The 21,333-nt window shown below is 47.4% G+C and overlaps 1 protein-coding gene across 6 annotated transcripts in view; it reads right to left on the bottom strand.

Annotated features, from left to right (window-relative positions):
• Window positions 1-21,333, bottom strand: part of PCNT (pericentrin) — a 201,463-nt gene that overhangs the window by 5,767 nt on the left and 174,363 nt on the right. For all 6 annotated transcript variants that reach the window (XM_088476398.1, XM_088476400.1, XM_088476402.1 and 3 more), the window contains 8 exons: window positions 20,908-21,130; window positions 20,436-20,577; window positions 7,347-8,045; window positions 6,963-7,198; window positions 6,627-6,720; window positions 6,309-6,476; window positions 5,896-6,051; window positions 5,548-5,786 (listed from right to left, as the gene is read on the bottom strand). In XM_088476398.1, coding sequence (XP_088332524.1) covers window positions 5,548-5,786; window positions 5,896-6,051; window positions 6,309-6,476; window positions 6,627-6,720; window positions 6,963-7,198; window positions 7,347-8,045; window positions 20,436-20,577; window positions 20,908-21,130 — 1,957 coding nt within the window. The remainder of the gene's footprint in view (window positions 1-5,547; window positions 5,787-5,895; window positions 6,052-6,308; window positions 6,477-6,626; window positions 6,721-6,962; window positions 7,199-7,346; window positions 8,046-20,435; window positions 20,578-20,907; window positions 21,131-21,333) is intronic.

Genomic DNA, 21,333 nt, shown 5'->3' with positions numbered 1-21,333 from the left:
AGCCATCTGGCCAAGGTCTGCTTCGTAGCCAGTCAGCCCCGCTTATGAGAGCCATAAGATCCGGAGGTCCCTCACAACATCTAAAGAGGCCTCCTCTGCAGAAACCTCCAGAGACTGAAAAGCCAGGACAACAATCTCCTGATTGAGGTGAAAATCTGGAAACAACCTTCGAAAGCTAGCTTAGCCGATTCCGAAGAACGACCCGGTCCGAATAAGAGACCAGAAAAGGCGAGAGAAAAGGCGAGCGACACGACATCGCTCTCAAGTCTGACCACCCTCCGGACCAAAACAATAGCCAGAAGATAGTATTCCACATGAGTCAGCGAAGGTCCACTGAGTCCAAGGGCTCAAAAAGAGAAGACTGAAGAGCCTGAAGCACCAGGGACAAGTCCCACGGAGCCACCAGAGGAACAAACGGGGGCTGCACGTGGAGCACTCCCTGAAAGAAAATACGGACATCGGACAACAAGGCAATCTGTCTCTGGAAGAGGGCCGAAAGGGCCAAAACCTGCATATTCAAAGATGAAAGGCGAAGACCCAAATCCTAAAAGGAGAGGACTAGAACACCAGATGCCAAAACCAGTGATAAATCCTAGCCGAGGAGAGTTTTCGTGCATTCAGCATGGTACAAATGACTGAACGCGAAAACCCTTTAATCCAGTGATTCCCAACCTCGGTCCTCAAGGCACACCAACTGTCCTGGTATTAGTGATATCCATGCTTAAGCACAGATGGATCAATCAAAGTAACTGAGGTACTAATTAGGTCACCTGTGCTTAAGTATGGCTATCCTTAAAACCTGGACTGTTAGTGTGCCTTGAGGACCATGGTTGGGAACCCCTGCTTTAAGCTCTCAAGACGGATGTCTCAAGAGCCACCTCATCAAAGCGAAACGAGTCAGGTCTGGGTGGAAGCACAGGCCATGAGACAGAAGGTCCAGCCGTAGCGGGCCATCGGAAGCTACTAGAATCACGGTGCAGCCTTCCAACTTGCAGAGAACCCGTGGAAGAAGCGAGATCGGGGGGAAAATGTACATTAGAAAGACTCGTGAACCACTAAGGCATCCACCAGAAGAGCTCCCAGATCTCTGGTGTGGGAGCAGTACCTTGGTAACTTTTGGTTGTGCCGAGACATCATTAAATCAATGTCCGGGTGGCCCCAGCGATGAACCAGAACTTGAAAGACGTCCGGTTGAAGAGCCCATTTGCCTGAGTGGATGTCCTGGCGGCTTAGACTGTCTGCCTCACAATTCTCTACTCCCGGGATGAAGACCGCTGAAAGAGCTGGTAAATAACGCTCTTCCCAGTGGAGAATGCGACCTACCTCCTTCATGGCGCCTCGACTGCGAGTGCCACCTTGATGGTTTATGTAAGTGACAGCCGTCGCGTTGTCGGACTATACCTGGACTGGGCGATATCAGAGGAGTTGCTGTGTTTGACAGAGAGCCCTACAAGACAGCTCGAAGTTCCAGGACGTTGATCAGAAGACGGCTTTCCTAAGTAGTCCTTTGACCCTGGAAGGACTGCTGGCAGCTCACTGCCTAACCACCCGCGAAGACTTGCGCCCATGGTGAGGAGAACCCATTCCTGAATCCAAAAGGGACATCCCTTGTCTAAAAGGGAGCCCTGGAGTCACCACGCAAAGAAGAGACTGACCTCCCAAGACAGGATGATTGTCTGTAGTTTTATCTGGTGATGGGACTTGTTCCAGCGAGCCATAATCTTCGCCTGCAGTGGCCATGGGTAAAACCGAGCGTACTCCACCATGTCGGAGGTGGAGACCAGTGAATCCAAGATTTGCATGCAGGCATGTATTGACACACAGTGATGATGTAAGGACCTGCCAATCCTGTCCTGCAGTTCCCAAATCTTGCCTGCATGGTGGAAGACCCTCTGAGCCCTGGAATCCAACAAGTCCGCCAGATGGCTCATCTCCTGGGATGGAATCAAGGAGGATTTCTTCCAATTGATGGTCCCTCCGTGAGATTGGAAAAGATCTCTTGTGAGACGGAGGTGCTCTCCGAGCATGTCCGGAGATTGGGCCAGGATAAGAAGATCGTCCAGGTAAGGAACAATCCTGACAACTCTGCGCTGTAAGTGAGCTGCTATGACCAACATGACTTTCGTGGAAACACGAGGAGCCATAGAAAGATCAAAAGGCAATGCCAGAAATTGGTAGTGTTCCTCCTGGACCACAAACCAGAGGAAGCGCTGTTAATTGAGCAGGATAGGAATATGTAAACAGGTGTCCTGGATGTCCAAGGAGGCCATGAAATCACTCGGTTCTAGCACCAAAATGATGGAACTCAGAGACTCCATGCGGCACCTGGTAACCCGTAGATACTTGTTGAGGGACTTCAGGTTGAGGATTGGTAGGAAGTAACTGTTTGGCTTCTGAACCAATAAGAGGTTGGCGTAGAAGCCGGAGCCCCTCTGAGCCAGGGGGACAGTAACTATTACCTTGGAGGCCAGCAGAGAGTGAATTGACTCCCACAGTACTTTTGTCTGGTAGACCTGTGGAAAAAAACCTCGCTGTAGGACGCTTCCAGAAGGTTAGAGTGTAGCCTTGCAAGACTACATCGCGTACCCAGGCTTCCTTTGTGGTTGCCATCCAAACCTTGGAGAAAAGCAGAAGCCAGCCTTCCTCACTGGGGTCCCCCAGAGAGAGGCCCGCCCTGTCAATTGGCAAGCTTATCAGCTGGCGTCTGGTAGGCCAGGATGGCTTGCTTCTGGGCTTGGAGGAAAAACTCTGGAACCTAGAAGAGTGCTGTACCTTTGTTTTTCCTTGCGGGCAAAAGGAGCGTAAAGACAACGTTCGCGTCCTAGGGGCTATTGCAGAAGGCAGAAACGTTCGTCTTGGAAGCTGCCACCGTGGCTACTATCTTGTAGCCCTTATAGCCGACACAGAAGAAGCAGACACCTTGGTGGTTCAGATACCTGTTGTCAAGGGCCGTTTCAGTCAAGATAGAAAGCAGCCTGTTTAATATGTGCCACAAGAACAACTGGTTTTCATGGGCACCCAAAGAAAGGCCCTCTTCTGGGGCATACTCCCAAGAACCAATTGCCTTGCCACCCAAGCAGACGCAAGGGCCGGACGGGCGATAACACCTGCATGAGAATAAATTACCTTAAAGAAAGTCTCCAACTTCCTATTCGTCGGATCCTTAAGAGAGGCCGCATTAGGGAAAGGGAGCGTAATTTTTTTAATAAGTCGGGCAATATGCGCGTCAACTGGGGGAGGAGACAGCCACTCCTCAGCAGGGAAACGGGTAAAAAGAACATGCGCTTGGAGACCTGAAACACCTGTTAGGAACAGCCCAAGCTTCCGCTAGCAATTCTTCAAGCTGGTCAGATTTAGGGAATTCTACTGAAACCCGTTTCTGACACTTGAAAACCAGAGCCTTGGATCTAGGGGCTGGCTCCTCGTACTCAATAGAAAGGGCCGATCTTACTGCCCTAAGGTCACAACGTCCATTTAAGGTAGAGACTCTTCCTGGACAGAGGAGGTCTCTTCCTCTGAAGCACCGGAAAAATCCTCCCCCTGGTCTGAGGAGATATCAGAGTCCGAAGCATAACCCGCCTGGGGGACAGCGATTTCGCGCCTGGAAATACTGTTCTTATCCAGCAACTGCTCAAATGAGGCGGACACCTGTGCTAAACCCTGCACTGACAGAGAAGGTGATCATCCACGGGGGTTCCAGGGTGGGCAGTTGCATATGAGACTGCATAATAGGGACAGGTTGAACCCCCAAGGTTCAACCCAAGGTTCAGGTGCGGAGGCTGTAAGGTGATCAACCAACTGTGACATTACCTGCGACAGGTTGGCCACCCACGCCAGTTCCTGGCTGGAAGCTGTAGATGGGATCTCATGCTGAGTGCCTCTGCAGCACCTGATAGAGAGACCACATCCTGTGGGGAAAGACCAGCATAACAATTTCTACATGCACATAGCACAAGAGCCTCCACCTCCTTGGGCGATTTGTCCTTGGAAGACATGGTACTGAATTCCAAGGTAATTTCCACACACTAAGTTATATAAACAGAGGTGCGCAATAAGGAGCAGTGCAAAGAATGAGTGGGGCATTAGCAGAGGGGGATATAATTAACCCCTCCCACAGTATACAGATAGAAAAACAGAACTGACAGGTAGGAGTTTAGAAATGAGAACAAGCGCACAGTCACATTCAATGCATAAAAGAAAGTTGTAGGCAGATAGTGCTCAACAATCCAAACCTCAGTTGGCTGGATGTAGCTAGACTGTATAACCTGACCTGAGGGGAGGTATACAGGGAGACAGGAGCCAACCTCTCTGGAGACTAACTGTAGGCAGCACAGCTCTGAAGGCCGCTCAGCATCTGTGACAGGAAGGAGAGAGGAGGAGGAGAAACCCAAAGGCGGGAAGCCTACGTGAGGTAGCACACCATGGGCCAGGGGAGGGGCTAAAAGGGGAAGCCTACCTCCCGCTGGGGGCGGGATATAGGGGAGGAGGAGCCTGGGCTGTCGGAGTGTGAAGATTTTAACTGTTTCATGCCCAGACTCAACTTGCCAGCCTATACCCCAGCGTTGTCCCTGTGTCCCCTATGGAGCATGAAGAAAAAATAATCCCTTTCTTAATAGTCCAATTGAGGAAGTCGGTCATAACAGTGTATAGACTGCAGTAGCATGGCTGGATACAATGGTGTATAGAGTGCGGTAGCATGACTGGATACAATGGTGTATAGAGTGCAGTAGTATGACTGGATACAATGGTGTATAGAGTGCAGTAATATGACTGGATACAATGGTGTATAGAGTGCAGTAGTATGACTGGATACAATGGTGTATAGAGTGCAGTAGCATGGCTGGATACAATGGTGTATAGAGTGCAGTAGCATGGCTGGATACAATGGTGTATAGAGTGCAGTAGTATGGCTGGATACAATGGTGTATAGAGTGCAGTAGTATGGCTGGATACAATGGTGTATAGAGTGCAGTAGCATGGCTGGATACAATGGTGTATAGAGTGCAGTAGCATGGCTGGATACAATGGTGTATAGAGTGCAGTAGCATGGCTGGATACAATGGTGTATAGAGTGCAGTAGTATGGGCATTTTACATTAACTGGTAGAAGCTTAATCTCCTCCCCTATTTGCTGTCTGGGGAATTATGATTGTTACTAACAAAGCCCCAAATAACAGAATCAGGATGTAATAACCCTCCTCCTGTGGCCGTGAATTTATGCAGAACCCTCATTCCTGCGGAGGCCCGCCGGGTACATGCGAAAGAGTTAGAGGGGTAAATTCAATAAGCAGCGCTTTTCAACGCCACAGCGTCTTCGCCAGTTATTGCCTTGGAATTTAAGGAGGCATTAAAATTAAATAAAAAACCATATGAGTTTAATGTTATTGCTCCTCTCAATGCTGTCTCCAAAACAGCTGAAGCCGCGGTAGCTTTGATAATTGTCAATATGGTCTCATTGGTGTTCAATATGTATTGTTGGTAAGGAGTAAAGGCACCAAACGGACTGACACTGCCCTCTCGCGTTTTTGGAGCAGACAAATATCTGTACCTTGAGATGGCGATCACTGCTCTCACAGCTGACCGAAATCTGGTGAGGCTGGTCTGGCACTTATTGGGAAGCTGTAAGTCTGCAGGAGATGGGTACACACCCATGCGTGCAATCAGAGACAATGTGGCTTTTTCACAAGCCTGGAAGCCTCCCAGCAGGAGCAGGAGATATTTCTTTTGGTACACTAATGCTTTGCGGAAGCTCTCGGCTCGGAGGTACCTCCTGTACAGACGCTGCATCTGAAAAAATAAGCACGGGAAACATTTCAACACAAGGACGGAAGTAGAAAAACTTCTCAAAAGGAAAACTTTCACTGTAGCTGGATGGATGGTGACAGAGCTAGCATACCTTGGAGTTTGATACATCTGGTACAGGTCTGTTTTCCAACGTTGCCTTGCCTAACTCTGATTCCGCATGTTTCAGAGCAATCTGTAAGAGGCGTTTTTCGCGGTGCCACACCGCCCGCTCGGCCTCCAGTACCGAATGTGCAGCATCTGAGGGCAGCTGTAAAAATAAATACAATTTCCAATTACACATTTTATAGTCACACTGGAATTCTTAGGTTTTAAGTTGCCCCTAAAAATGTTGACCAGAAGTCACAGTAAAAAAAAAAATAGGTAAAAAAAAAAAAGTAAAATAAAAAAAATTAGTACAATATTAACTCCATGTTCTCGATCCTACTTGTGACAAGACCCACTGTACTAAGGTTCCTCATGTGACAAATCTATTTGCGCGACTATGGTACACATTGCCCAATGTACCTGTTCCTTCGCCTCCTTCTGAGGAGTGTCCTGAAGGCTCCTAGTGAGTCTGGTTAGTTGACTTCTCAGGTCTAGCTTCTCTTTCGTCAATTGTGACACAGAGCTTGTGAGCTCCTCATTCTCGCGTTTCAGCACATCAATCACACTGGACGGCGACTGTGCTGGTGGCTAAAGGAGGAAAGCGAGGGTTAATTTGTTAAATATCTATGAAAAAAGAGGTACAAAATGTTCTCACGGTGACCTCTTGTAGAGGGGTAGGCGGATGTGTGTCACTGAAGGCCCTTAATGTCTAGAAAGTCCACATCCTGACACACTGACCTGCACATATCCTCTCTGAATTTCAGACTTAAGCTCTGCCAGGGTGTCCAGCAATGCCGTCACTTCAGCCTCATTTGGGAGGTCTTTTTGCACCCTGAAAAGCAGCACAATGTTAACCGAAATTTGCAGAAATGAATGATAACTTTACATTGAGTTCCTAATTTTCCATGCAGTTGTTTTAAAATGTAAATACAGAATACCCTAACACTTCATTTTTGGGCAGCTGAAGACCCTCACGCATTTTAGAGGACATGTCCCAAATAAACGTGATTTAAATTAGAAAGCTGGGCAGTGATTCTATCCCTTGCTCAATTTATATACCATTAAGTGACTTACCCATCACTCCTGTTCTGCACCCATTTCTTCACTTGCAGCACAGTGTGAAGCAACTGCTGCCATACTCTTTGCAAGCGCATTGTCGACAAGTGCATGTTTTTAGAGGGACTACTCGCGTCACTCCATGGACAGTTCTTTCTAGAGGCCAAAGCACGTTCCTGTTCCTCTAGGTCTGCCAGCATGTGCTGAAGTTCCTGGATACGACGTGTGTCTCGCTCATGCTGTAACTGCAAGTCCTGTGGAAAGGAAAAAGGTAACGGAACAGATTGTGTGTTTTACTAAAAAATATATATATATTGCTGCTCTGAAATGGAGACATAATAAGTATGTTTATTTGTATTAAATCAAGCAAGCTTCCTTCAGAACATTATTCAGAAGTCTCACCATTATCCGCTGTTCCTGCTCTCTCTCACGCACTCTGTTTATTTCTGAATGCTTGGGTCTTTTTGTCTCTTTTTGGAATTCTTTTGCCCAAACTCTTTTTTCATCCTGAAGTGTCAAGACCTGAGCTTGGTACTGATCTCGCTCCTTTTGCAGACGAATTTCACGCTCTCGCTGCTGCTCCAAAACACCCTCCAGCTGCTGCTTCTGACCCTGCAAGGATTCCAAGAGAGCACGCAACTTGACTGCAGCCTCCCGTTCCTTCTGCGTTTCCTCTCGACAGCCTTTTACTTCAGTCTCCAGCTCTCTTTTAGCATGGACGGCTTGGTTTTGGGTCTTCTCCATCATGCCAGCAAGGTCCCTAGCACGTCTTCTCTCCTCTTCTAGCTGACTTTGGAATGTCTGCATCAAGTTCTGCTCCTGTTGCCGCTCTTCTTCTTTCTTGGACAACATATGAGCATGCTGCTGTCTAAGCTGCTCCTGCATATTACATTCAAGGCTTCTAAAGTGCTGTCTTTCCTTCTGCAACTCCTTCTCTAGCTCCAGCAACTTGCTCTGTTCCTGAGCAAGAAGGGCCTTGCAGCGAGACTGCTCTATTTCAAGCTCTTTCCGGAGATTGCTATTGTAAATCTGCTCTTGAGACAGAGCTGCAGAGATCTTGGTGTTCAGTATTCGTTGCTCCTCCAACGACAGTGAAGCCTCCTAGTAAAATAGCAGAGCAGGAAAAGCTTTAACCACAGAGACAAGCATATTAGGTGCATTGCGGTTATCAATTATCTTACACTCCAAAGAAGTCGCAAAGCTAGGAATAAAAAAATAAAACTTTTTGTACTTTTTTTTTCCTCCAGTGCTTTAGGACAGGCCTGGCCAACATTTGGCTGTCCAGCTGTTGTGAAACTACAAGTTCTCAGCATGCTTTACCAGCTGTTCGATGGGAGGGTATGCTGGGACCTGTAGTTTCACAACAGCTGGAGAGCCACAGGTTGGCCTGGCCCGCTTTAGGATGACACAGATTATGGTATGTGGCAGTGCACAAGTTAAAAAAACAAAACAAAAAAAAACACGGACTCCCATTAAGATAGTGATGGACCACTTTGTGTTTTGAGGACAGGAAAATGGACTGCAGCACATATTCTTTGTTTGGAACCCAGAAACTCTGAAAGGAAGAAAGAGTGGCTTATTCTTGCAGAGGACAAGTATGGGAATTGGTAAGAAAGAGCAGCTGGTCTGGATATGTGTCTAGAAGAAACAAATAGCTTTCAGGTGAAAATGTAAAAAGGAACTGAATGGAGTGACCCAAAAAAAAAACCACCCTTTAGAACACTAGAGGGTTAATTCATTTAGGGGTGATGTACGGCTGCAAATACATTTGCCCATTAAAAGGTACCATCTACACTCTCTGAGGAGCGAGGAAAAAGAGGCAATGTATACGGGCCAGAACAGCACATCACCAGCATCACCCCCAAAAAATTAGATTACAGCTCATAAGAGGAACCAAAGCAAAACAACTGAACATACACACTGCGTGAACTCAAGGCCAGTCCTGACTCAAGACTTGCTGTGGGGAATAGGTTCTGCAGGGACTATTGAGAGCTATGGTAAAAAAAAAACTTACCTTTGTTAACTCTCTTTCTTCGAAGTCCATAGCGTCCACAGGGAGACCTTGGGCTGTAGGTGGTGGTTGAGGACCGGGCACCACACAGTTAAAGCTTTCGGCTCCCAGGATGCATCGGTCCATCCCCCTATACCCCGCCCTCAAGCCAGAGGCACCTCAGTTCGTGACAAGCCAAAGGCCAGAAGAGGAGAAGAGAGAAGGAAGACTGGTACACACAAGAATCACGGAGGAGGTGGGAAACCAGTGACCAGAAACATAGCCCATGTGAAGCCAGGTGCGTCAGAGCGGATGTCTGTGGACCCTATGGACTTCGAAGAAAGAGTTAAAGGTAAGTTTTACCATCTCTCATTTTCTTCTTCAGGTCCATAGGGCTCCACAGGGAGACCTTGGGGATGTCCCAAAGCAGTTATTCAAGAGTGGGGACGCTCCTGTGCGGAGAGGAGAATCCGGCGTCCAAAGGAAGCATCCTGAGAGGCAAATGTATCGGGCATAGAACCTCAGAAAGGTATGGACAGAGAACCACGTGGCCGCCTTACAAAGCTGTTCAACTGAGGCACCACAGCGAGCTGCCCACGAGGGACCCACAGAGCGAGTAGAATGAGCAGTAACAGTCTGTACAGGAAGGCCTGTCTGTGTGTAAGCCTGCGAAATAGTCATGCAAAGCCATCTAGCCAATGTCTGTTTGTAGGCTGGCCATCCCTTCTTGTGAAATCCATAGAGCACAAATAAGGAGTCTGATTTCCGAAGAGAACTGGTACGGTCCAGTTAGATCCTGAGGGCACGGACCACATCCAAGGAGGCCTCACCTGCTGATAGGTCTGGTGATTGAAAGGCCGGGACTACAATTTCCTCATTAATGTGGAACGATTAACAACTTTTGGAAGGAAACCAGGGCGAGTCTGAAGCACATCCCTGTCCTGAAGGAATATCAGAAACGGGGAGCGACAGGAGAGCGCCCCTAAATCTGACACCCTGTTGGTGGACGCCATAGCCAGAAGAAAAAGTCTTCGCTGTGAGCCAGTCCCCAGGCTCCATAGCTAGGATGAGAGCGCGTAGGGTTTCCATCCTGAACCTGGGAATCCTGAGGAATTTGCTCAGGGATTTGAGGTCGAGGATAGGCCGATGAGACCCATTTGGCTTCTGAACCAGCATGAGAGTAGAATAACCACCGGTCCCTCGCTGAGATAGCGGGACTGGCACAATTACCCCTGCTTGCAGCAAGGACTGTATGGCATTTTGGATTTGCAGGGCCTTGTTTGGGTCTGAAAGAGGGCCTGTGTAGAAAAATTGGTGGGGTGGCTGTCTTAGAAATGAGAGGGCGTACACGTGAGAGACCACTTCTCTTACCAAAGTCCGTGGTGGTTTGACTCCGGCACTGGGCAAACTGAAGAAGTCAGCCTCCTACTCTGGGGTCCCCCCAGGGGGAGGCCTGTCCCTTCAGGCTCAGGGCTTGTCCTCTGAACTTGAAGCAGGGCGCCTGGTGGTCCAGGCCTGCTTGGTCCTGGGCTTCATGGCCCTAGTGGAAGCAGACTGCCTAGGAAAGGACTGATCTTTAGGCTTTCCTTTAGGACGAAAAGACCTAAAAGATGTAGTCCGAGGCTTTGTAATAGTAGACGCTGAGGGCAGAAATGTAGTTTTTGATGCCACCAATGTGGTTACAATCTTGTCAAGGTCTGGGGCAAACAAGATCTCCCCTTTGTAGGGCAATACTTTTAAGCCCTTCCTAGAATCCGCATCGGCCTTCTGTGAGCGTAGCCACAGGGTATGGCGGACAGACACTGCTATGGCTGATACTCTAGAGGTCAGGAGACTAGCATCCAATGTCACTTCTCCAATATAGGAAGCTGCATCTCGTATGTGAGCTATGAAAGACATCTGATCCCTAGATGCGTCTGAGGGAAAAAGAGTCTTCAAGTGCGTCAGCCCAGCTCTCTATTGCTTTAGCCACGCATGCAATAACCATGGTCGGACGAGCAACAGCCCCTGAAAGAGAGTACATCGATTTAAAGGCAAGTTTCATCCTTTCTATCTGTAGGGTCCTTCAGAAAAAATACTGTAGGGATAAGCATGTAGCGCTCTTAATCGCGTAACATGGGAATCCACCACGGGGGGAGTCTCCCATTTTTAACAATGAGCTGCAGGAAATGGATAACAGGAGGTCAGACGTTTTTGGGGATGAAACTTCTTACCAGGCGTCTGCCATGTGTTCAGCTAGTTGATCCAATAGAGGGAATTCTGCTGATGTCACTTTCTGACGTTTTAACAGTGGGTGCTTTGATTTAGGGGCTGGTTCGTCATCTTCTATTAGTAAGATGGATCTAACAGCTTGCACCAAAGCAGGAATATAAATTGTTGACTGACTCTCCTCCTCCCCGAAGGGGAGTCAGTGTTAGAGAGATCAGCATCTTCTGCCTCCTCAGGAGCTGCGTGGACTGAGGATAACACAGGATGCTTAGAAGTTTTACTGGGTAGATGCTTTTCACCTTGCAGCATAGTTTGAAAGGCTGTAGAGGTAGCCACCAGACTCTGTACTGAGCTAGAGAGTAAGTCTACCCATGGAGGGGGCACATGAGGTACCTGTATAGCCTGAACCTGTTGTGGCAATCCCATATGGGAAATTACAGCCGGGACCGCTTGGCGGTCCGCAATAGTAGACAGCATCCAGAAAAAAAAGCCATGGGGGGCTCTTGTGCAGGAGCTGGGAGGTTTGATGAGCCTGGTGGAGTATAACAGGTAGCACATAACCCATCTTGTATCAAATTCTCCTCACTTAAACCTGCAGCACATAATTGGCATGATAGCAGTATGGGTGCAGATGCTTGCTTGCTACTCTTGCCATTGCTAGACATAGCTGCAGAGTACTATAGCACACAATATGGCACTGGGTATTATGCAACCACTAGGTATGTACAATATAAGTAGGAATGCAATATACTGATCCTATCTTATGCTTGGGCAAGCTGCAGGAGCGCACAGCACAAATATGACAGTGCAGTAACCAACTGCATGTGACAACCCTCACAAATACAAGAGATGTGAGGCACAGGAAAACCCTGAATACACCTGTACGTTAGGGCAAAGTAAGGAAAAAATATGAGATATGGTAAGAACTTACCTTTGTTATCTCTATTTCTACGAAGTCCAAAGGGTTCCACAGGATACCTTGGGGTATAGGTGATGACGTCAGGCATCGGGCACCATAGAGTTAAAGTTTTCAGCCTCCCAGGATGCACTAGGGTCCCCCTCCTATACCCCGCCCCTGAGCAAAGGCATCTCAGTTACGTACCAAGCCATAGGCCGAAGGAGGAGAAGGAAGAGAGAAAAAAGATCTGGACACACAAGAATCACATTCTCACCAGAGGGAGACGGAAAAACCGGTGACCAGAGTAAAGCCCATCTGCAGCACCGGTGCGACAGGGCGGGAGTCCTGTGGAACCCTATGGACTTCGTAGAAATAGAGATAACAAAGGTAAGTTGTTACCATATCTCATATTTTCTACATCAGGGTCCATAGGGTATCCACAGGATACCTTGGGGAACCCCTGCTGGGACAATCCCATCTGTGAAAACGCAGGTGGCGGAGCTAACTGGCCCACTAGGGTTGTAAGCGCTTTGGCGAAACAAGCCCAGGGAGGTTCCTGTACCGGAGCCGTGACAGTAATTGGCCGCGACATAGCCCCTCCGCGTTACCCTCCCCTCCGCTATTGGTACATTGCACTTAGTACAGTCACTCTCAGACATGATGGTAAGTATGTGACCCCTCACACTAATACTCGTTAGTATAGTGGGAGAACCGCCCTGAATCACCGCACCGCAAGGGCTTTAGCAGAAGAGCAGGGACAGTGAAATAGCAGACAGTAGAAAGTGAATGTACAGGCAGCAGACGCTAGCAGAAGTCACATACAATGCAAAAGAAATTAATCCCTGCACTATCAGCGCTGTTCCTCAACTATGCAGACACAGAGCCTGGTAGGACACAGCGCTGCATACACAGACCTGTTTCAACGGAGGAGAGGTATGCTGGGGGACCCAGACCGCGATGCCACCGATCAACAGCTTCCAGCAGCGTTCACCATGCTTCTTTGTAAAGATGGCCACCGAGGAGCATACAGGAGGCCGGCCTGGGGGAGGAGCGCTGCCACAGGGCCAATCGGTAGCGCAGAGAGGGCTGTATGCAGCGGGGGAGGCGCCGGCTGTGTACAGGGAAGGCGCGCTCCCCTGGTATGCAATTAACCCCTGGGACGCCGCAGCGCTACCGCTCAGCTGCGGTCCGCTGTCCCAGGGGGGTAGTGGAAAGCCCAGGTTAGTTACCTGGCTCCACGCTGCAGCCAGTCCCCAGGGAGCCCCCTGCCTGGGGACTCTGGACCATGTTTCAGCAGGGACCCACCGCGGGACCCTGCTGCTTACCTGCTGCCCCCTTGAATCCGGCCATGGTCCAAAACATCTGGGGTCACCGCTACCTGTGACCCCAGATGCTTACCAGCATCCCCGGATCAGTACCGGCGTTCTGGTACCGGCGGGGTGTAGGGAAGACAGCATGGACGTCAGTAGTGACTGTCCATGCTGAACTTCCAGATGTGCAGCCACAGCTGCCACGAAGAAAAACTTCAGGGGCTATCCTTAGCCCCCCTCTAAACAGGTGCTCAGACTCCGAGCCGGGCACCAACGAAACTGGGATGCCTTGGCTTGGGGGCGGGGTATAGGAGGGGGACCCTAGTGCATCCTGGGAGGCTGAAAGCTTAACTCTATGGTGCCCGATGCCTGACATCATCACCTATACCCCAAGGTATCCTGTGGATACCCTATGGACCCTGATGTAGAAAAGGGAAAGATATATGCTGACAGTATAGAGAAATATGTGTGTTTGGAGTTGAGTTTTTGCACAGGACTCAACTAGGGATGGGAGGGCAATTTTCATGTGGAAATATTAGATTACCACTGCCCTAGCAAATTGTTTTAACTAGCATATTGAGAAGATATATTTTGTAAACCAACTTAATAGATTCAAGTGCCGTAATTCGGAGAATAGATATTTATAGTTGGTGGTGCTCCCCAGAGTCAGGATAACAAGATATGTAGAAAAAGGAGAAAAAAAAGACTTTCTTGGAGGCACTCAAAAAGATATAATTGGAAAATAAAAGGATAATTTAAAATGTAACTTTTATTGGTTATATTTCTAAAATGTAGGGTTGACGTACAACATATATTATATAAAAATGTTATGCGACATATATGTTATCTGTAACTGTTGACAGATATATGCCTTAAGGGAAACTTATGAGAGATTTATTCTCGTAAAGTAAAATATACTGGACGATGGCGAATATTGAAAGGTAAAGGTCAATCTGTTCATAGAAGGTATTTCAAATATACATAAATAAATATGACCATATATAATTATAGATCGGAAAATCACCAGAACAATGATTGATAGTTCATAGAAGGTATTTCAAATATACACAAATAAATATGACCATAAATAATTACAGATCGGAGAATCGCCAGAACAATGATTGATAGTTCATAGAAGGTATTTCAAATATACACAAATAAATATGACCATAAATAATTACAGATCGGAGAATCGCCAGAACAATGATTGACACTTAAAATGTAAATGAATATACAAATAGAGTGCCCTCCTACACGGAGGATCCCTCATGCACCAACTTGCAATATAATATGTACAAATAATTATGTCATATCCTAATCCCTGTGGGAAAGAGTTGATAATAAAGTAGCATGCATAGATATTCCAAATAATATATAAATAAACACAATATAAGGATATTACAATATATCAATCCCACTTGTTAGGATAGGATGTTACGGAGGATCCCTCATGCACCAACTTGCAATATAATATGTACAGGTAAATGTGTCATATCCTAATACCTGTGGGAAAAAGTTGATAATAAAGTAGCATGCATAGATATTCAAAATAACCACACTGTAAGGATATTACAATATATCGATCCCACTTGTAAGGCTAGGATGTTTAGCAGCAAAATTGTCACCTATGGAGCAAAAATTAGGTTAGTTATAACATGTCAGATTGAATATCTGAATATTCAATAGGTGTACCATATCCTAAGTATCACAGAGTGAAGGAGAGGTGCCCAGATCCTGACTACCCCACTTCTGCTGTCACAGAGTCTTGTATCTAACAGAGGACAAGGGATGAGAGAGTGGGGTTGGCAGCTGGTGGGAAGGAAGGGAACGAGCACTTCTGCTGTCAGTGTGCACAAACCCCGGCTATCCTGATATCAGGGACATTGCAGGACAGGCAGGGCCGGTCGGCTGATGAGAGAGTGCGAAAAATTATGAGAATGCAGCATAAAGATTGCAGTTTAATTCCACACAATGTAAAGAGATTTACATATATATTTATAAAGATTATTTTGGCTGATATTATAGTTAGGTAATTTCAGCAAGATAAAGTTAGTGAAGGTGGAATGAATAGCTGCTTAAGCATACGTTGGATATAAAGGACATGTGCTGAATGGTATCCCAATGTAATAGTACTGACTGTCCTCAATGTTATGAAAACGTCAGAGGGCTAACTAATAGTTCTATCTGTTACCTATCGTCCTGCTCCTTACAGTGATAGAGTACTGTGATACGTAATGTCCAAGAGTCACAACTCTGAGAGTGACTGAATCCAGGGCGAGTGTGCTATTGTCACCGCATAGCTCCGTATAATGCCTGTGGGTGCGGGGATTGAATTACCCCGTGCTGATGCACGTTCAGGGCAACTTCTGATAAATTGTGTCCATGGAGTCACAGCCCATTAATAGTGACCGAGTCCCGGACAAGTGTGCTGTAATCACCGTACAGCTCCGTATTGTGTCTATAGGTGCGGGGATTCAAATACCTCGTGCTGATGCACAGCGTGCAGATCAGGGTAACTTCTAATGAGATGTGTCCATGGAGGACAAGTGGTCGCGGCTGCCGTCCTGTGACCAAGCGGCAGTGAGGTGCAGGGGAAATCCCAAGTGCGCGTCAGTCGGGAGGATGCCCTGCGTTCCGGATAGGTGACCCTTGTGTAGGACAGGAAGTAGCGGCTGCCATACTGTGATCGGGCGGCAGTGAGGTCCAGGGGAAATCCCTGTGTGCGTCAGTCGGGAGGGTGCCCTGCCTCCCAGATCACATGACCATTCTTGATGACGTACGTTTCGCCTATTCAGAGGCTTGTTCACATCCAGAAATAGAGAAATATACAGACAGGCAGCGCTAGCATAAGTCACATACAATGCAGAAATACAATATAACTGCAGAATGACACTACAATCTACTACACAGATTCTGTGGTCAGAAACTCAACATCTGGTAGGCTATAGCGCTACATAAACTAGCGCTCCAAAGTGAGGTATGCAGGGGGATCGGACCCAGCGTTTCCTTGAGAGCTGTGGCTGAGCCTGGAGAAATTGGCTGCCGGAGAGGGGGCGTGGTCGGAGGAGGAGAGCAGCTAAGGGAAGCGAGACCTCAGAGGAATGGCGCCCTGAGCTGAGGGGAGGGGCCGCTTTAATGGGGAAAGCCGACCTCCCCATGCTGATTATTAACTACCGGGACGCTGGATTCCCGCTCCATATGTGCCCTGGTGGTCTAGTGGATCACTGTGGACAAAGCCTGTGTTCACTCTCAGCGCGTCCGGTCTATCCCGGAACCGGAGGTAAGACCGCCAATCCGCGGTTCACCACAAGCGGTGACCCGCTTTTCCTGTCCCCTTGTGTCTGGGATGCAGTCTGGGTCCGTCCGTGGGGCTGGCTAGTAAGGTCCCCGGGATGCCCGCTGAAATCCCCAGCCGCATCTGGCGTTGCGGCGCCAGGAGGGGTGACGGAGCAGCAGCGCAGACGTGACAGTCTGCTGCTGCTCGCTCAGCAGATCAGGTACTAAAAATAAATAAAATCATAAAATAAATCTATTTGGGCTGTCTAATCAGCCAACTGCATAATGGTGACCAGACTCCGGCAGTGCCCCGACGACACTGAGGCGCCTCTGGCTCTGGGGCGGGCTAAAGGGGGATGGACCGATGCATCCTGGGAGCTGAAAGCTTTAACTGCGTGGTGCCCGATCCTCAACCACCACCCACACCTCAAGGTCTCCCTGTGGAGCCCTATGGACTCTGAAGAATGAATGTAATTATTTTTTTTGCACCACAAAATTATATTTTTCCTATACCCTGAGGCAGAGGAGGGAAGAGGGAGGTTTCCTTGTTCTAGAGCATTATTTGATTTGCCAGCAAAGTTTTAGCGTTAAAGAAACATGGCTGTGAGAGCAATGCCATTAAAGTCATCTCTTTCAGAGTCTTATATATAAAGGAGGCCATGGAAAAGCGGGATAAAGGAACATTTTCTGCCCGTGGACTGGGAAATGAACTCATCTAGCTTGTGCTGAAAAAAACTCCCAAACGTTTGGAGACTTCAGAGTCCTCTAAAGTCTAAAGCCAGAGGGCATGATGTGCTGAAACTGGTGAGGCTGAAACCTCAGGAGTCCCATATTCAATAGTGGCTTCCCAAAGGTACACAGAGACCTCAGGATTCTGCTCCACCATAGGTAGCAGATCCGCATTTAGACTGCCAGAAACTAGACCCCATGCCATTTGTTCTGATCATTTATTTATTGCATTATTTATCCAATCCAATGCTAAGCTGGATCACAGTCTAAATGGTCCTGAGAGTAGCCCTAACATTTCTATCCTTTAAGGTAGCAATGTTCAGAATAGGAAGGATGGTTGTATAGGACAATCCAGCTTAGGTGGAGATTGCCATTTGAGCATTTCCTCACTAGACAGAGGATAAAGGGACTGCAATAGGTAAAAATCTGAAATCGGCAATCTGACAACACGTCACTAAGCAGGTCCTCCAACTAACCAGGAAAAGGGAAAGAAACAGATTGCTTCTTTATTCTCCTAAACGGTGAACTGTCCGTACACTCATATTGTTCACTGCCCGTGACCAACAAATAGCAGAACTTCCAATATCAAATTATTGTTGAGATCCTCATAGGTACATGAGGAAACCTCAGTGTCAGATCCTTCTGCTACCTTCCACCTGGGAAGTATATTCAAAGTAAGACCCTTCCAGAACCCTTATACCTTGCCCAGGGTGGCTCTTCTGTCTCAGTGGGTGCACTCTCAGGTCATCCTTCGCACATGACACACAAAGGGCATCCACCTCAGATTGGTGTGTGATCTGGAGCAGGCAGAAGGTTTTGCTGCGGTCAATCCAACAAACTTGGCCCTGGACATACAACCCTAATCAAACAGCTGCGGTTGCACAACCCCATAGAATGTGGAACTGCAACACACAAGCTAGAGGAAAATGGAACATTCACCACTACTATTCTGCAGATAAAGAGGTTCAGACGGGGAGAAGGAGCTGCTGCAGGCTGCTCCCAAGATGGCCGATGTGTGCCTCCCTAGAAAGCTTCAACTGGGATATCTGCTAAAGGAATTCCTTCTGCCCCCAGGGCCCAGAATTGAGGGATGACCGCGATTTGAACAGCTCCCATACCAGGCATCACCAGCTGCTGCGATGAATGATCAATAAAGTAATTAAAAATGCAGTAAAAAATAAAACGAAGTAAAGGAAAGTGGACGGCATAGGTAACCAGAGAAGAAGCACCCAATTGCAACGGGTATCTACAAAACTGAAGTCCCTGACAATCTGATAGTGGAGCATGGGAAAGCTTCAGCTAATGCCAGTAAATTTAAAGTGCCCAAACTTGCTATACACTAGTGCAGGGATTCCCAACCACGGTCCTCAAGGCACACTAACAGTCCAGGTTTTAAGGACAGCCATACTTGAGCACAGGTGACTTAATTAGTACCCAAGTTATTTTGATTTAACTGCCTGTGCCCAAGCATAGATATCAATAAAACCAGAACTGTTAGTGCGCCTTGCGGACAGAGATTGGGAGTCACTGCATTAGTGTATCCAGTGTCGCCAACAGAATGACTGAAAAATATACTTTCTAATTTTGAACCAGTTAAGATACATTTATACATAAATATTCAGACTAACTGGGGGAGATTCAATTAGGAATGGGGTTTACCCCCAGCTAATTGAACGTGGTGCCCTATTCAATTAGCTCTGGAACCCAGAGTGCTAAGCCCCAGAGGGTGGATTTTTCATCACCGCCTCAGCATTAGAGAAAGTGATTTACAAAACAAAGGAAAAGGAAGCATGATAGAGACATGCGTACTAAAGCCCCACATGTAATGCTTTCTCCGATAGAGACATGCGTACTAAAGCCCCGCCTGTAATGCTTTCTCCGATAGACATGTGTACTAAAAGCCCCGCCTGTAATGCTTTCTCCGATAGAGACATGTGTACTAAAAGCCCCGCCTGTAATGCTTTCTCCGATAGAGAGACATGTGTACTAAAGCCCTGACTGTAATAGAGACATTCATAAAGCCCAGCCTGTAATGCTTTCTCTGATAGAGACATGCGCACTAAAGCACCATATGTAATGCTTTCTCTGATAGAGACATGCGTACTAAAGCCCCGCCTGTAATGCTTTCTCCAACAGAGATGTGTACTAAAGCCCCGCCTGTAATGCTTTCTCTGATAGAGAGACATGTGTACTAAAGCCCCGCCTGTAACGCTTTCTCCGATAGAGAGACATGTGTACTAAAGCCCCGCCTGTAATGCTTTCTCCGATAGAGAGACATGTGTACTAAAAGCCCCGCCTGTAATGCTTTCTCTGATAGAGAGACATGTGTACTAAAGCCCCGCCTGTAACGCTTTCTCCGATAGAGACGTGAACTAAAGCCTCGCCTGTAACGCTTTCTCCGATAGAGACGTGTACTAAAGCCCCGCCTGTAACGCTTTCTCCGATAGAGAGACATGTGTACTAAAAGCCCCGCCTGTAATGCTTTCTCTGATAGAGAGACATGTGTACTAAAGCCCCGCCTGTAACGCTTTCTCCGATAGAGACGTGTACTAAAGCCTCGCCTGTAACGCTTTCTCCGATAGAGAGACATGTGTACTAAAAGCCCCGCCTGTAATGCTTTCTCCGATAGAGAGACATGTGTACTAAAGCCCCGCCTGTAACGCTTTCTCCTATAGAGAGACATGTGTACTAAAGCCCTGACTGTAATAGAGACATTCATAAAGCCCAGTCTGTAATGCTTTCTCTGATAGAGACATGCGTACTAAAGCCCCACATGTAATGCTTTCTCCAACAGAGATGTGTACTAAAGCCCCCCCTGTAACGCTTTCTCTGATAGACATGCGTACTAAAGCCCCAGCTGTAACGCTTTCTCTGATAGAGACATGCGTACTAAAGCCCCGCCTGTAACGCTTTCTCCGATAGAGACATGCGTAAAGCCCAGCCTGTAATGCTTTCTCCGAAAGAGAGACATGCATACTAAAGTCCCGCCTGTAAAGCTTTCTCCTATAGAGACATGCGAACTAAAAGCCCCACCTGTAACGCTTTCTCCGATAGACAGACATATGTACTAAAAGCCCCACCTGTAACGATTTGTCCTTGAGTGCAAGAATCTGCTGAGCAACAGCCTTCTCCTCTTCAAACCTCTGGTTTTCCAACTTCTGTCGAGTGTGCTTTGTCTGCTTATAGGCAGCTATTGCCTGCTCTTTGCTCTTCAGTTCATCTCTGAAAGGGAAAAACACGTTATACCAGGGAGAACATAGAAGTGGCTTCAAGAAGACTAAGCTACGTAGGGGGAGACACTGAAAGACTCGGACAGAGCTGAACGCAAACCAGCTATGACCCTTCAGTTGAAGTAAGAAACTTTTGGTTTGCGGATGATTCTCCATCGTCAATTGTTGCGTACGCTTGGCTGCGGAGCATACGCAGAGTCACAACACGCAATATACGCTCTGCAAGCGGACTTGCGTTCAGCCACTGTATGTCTGTCAGTTAGGAAGAGGCAGCAATAGGTAATAGAACTGAATAGGAAATAGCTCAGAACACCGATCAAACCTCAACTTGGATTTTTCTATCTGAAGCTCCTTCTGAGACTTCCTGAGTTGCTCCAGCTCCAGCTCTTTTTCCTCTTGCTCAGAGCGGAGCTGTGAGATAGCCGCCTGTTCCTGAAGTAGGAGTCGGTACTGCTCCGACGCTCGCTCCTTTTCACGGAACAGAGATTGCTTTAAATCCTCACCAATGGAAGCTTCCTGTTGTAGTTTGTACTCTAACAATTCAACTAACAGGGAAGAAGAAGAAGAAAAATATTTAGTCGAATTTAACATGTCCGAGATGAATCAACCTGCAAAGAGCTGGCGTGTAGTGCAGCTGGGAGGCTGAAAAGTTTAACTAGAGCAGTAGCAAAAATGAAACTTGCGGCTCTAACGGTAGTTTCCTACTTAAAAAAAATAAAATAAAAATTTAAGAAAATTCCTTCGTAAA

This window comes from Taudactylus pleione, unplaced genomic scaffold (assembly GCF_031769625.1).
Source record: "Taudactylus pleione unplaced genomic scaffold, aTauple2 ptg000188l, whole genome shotgun sequence".
In the NCBI taxonomy this organism is placed as follows: domain Eukaryota; kingdom Metazoa; phylum Chordata; class Amphibia; order Anura; family Myobatrachidae; genus Taudactylus; species Taudactylus pleione.
This window is presented reverse-complemented; position numbering and strand designations above follow the sequence as displayed.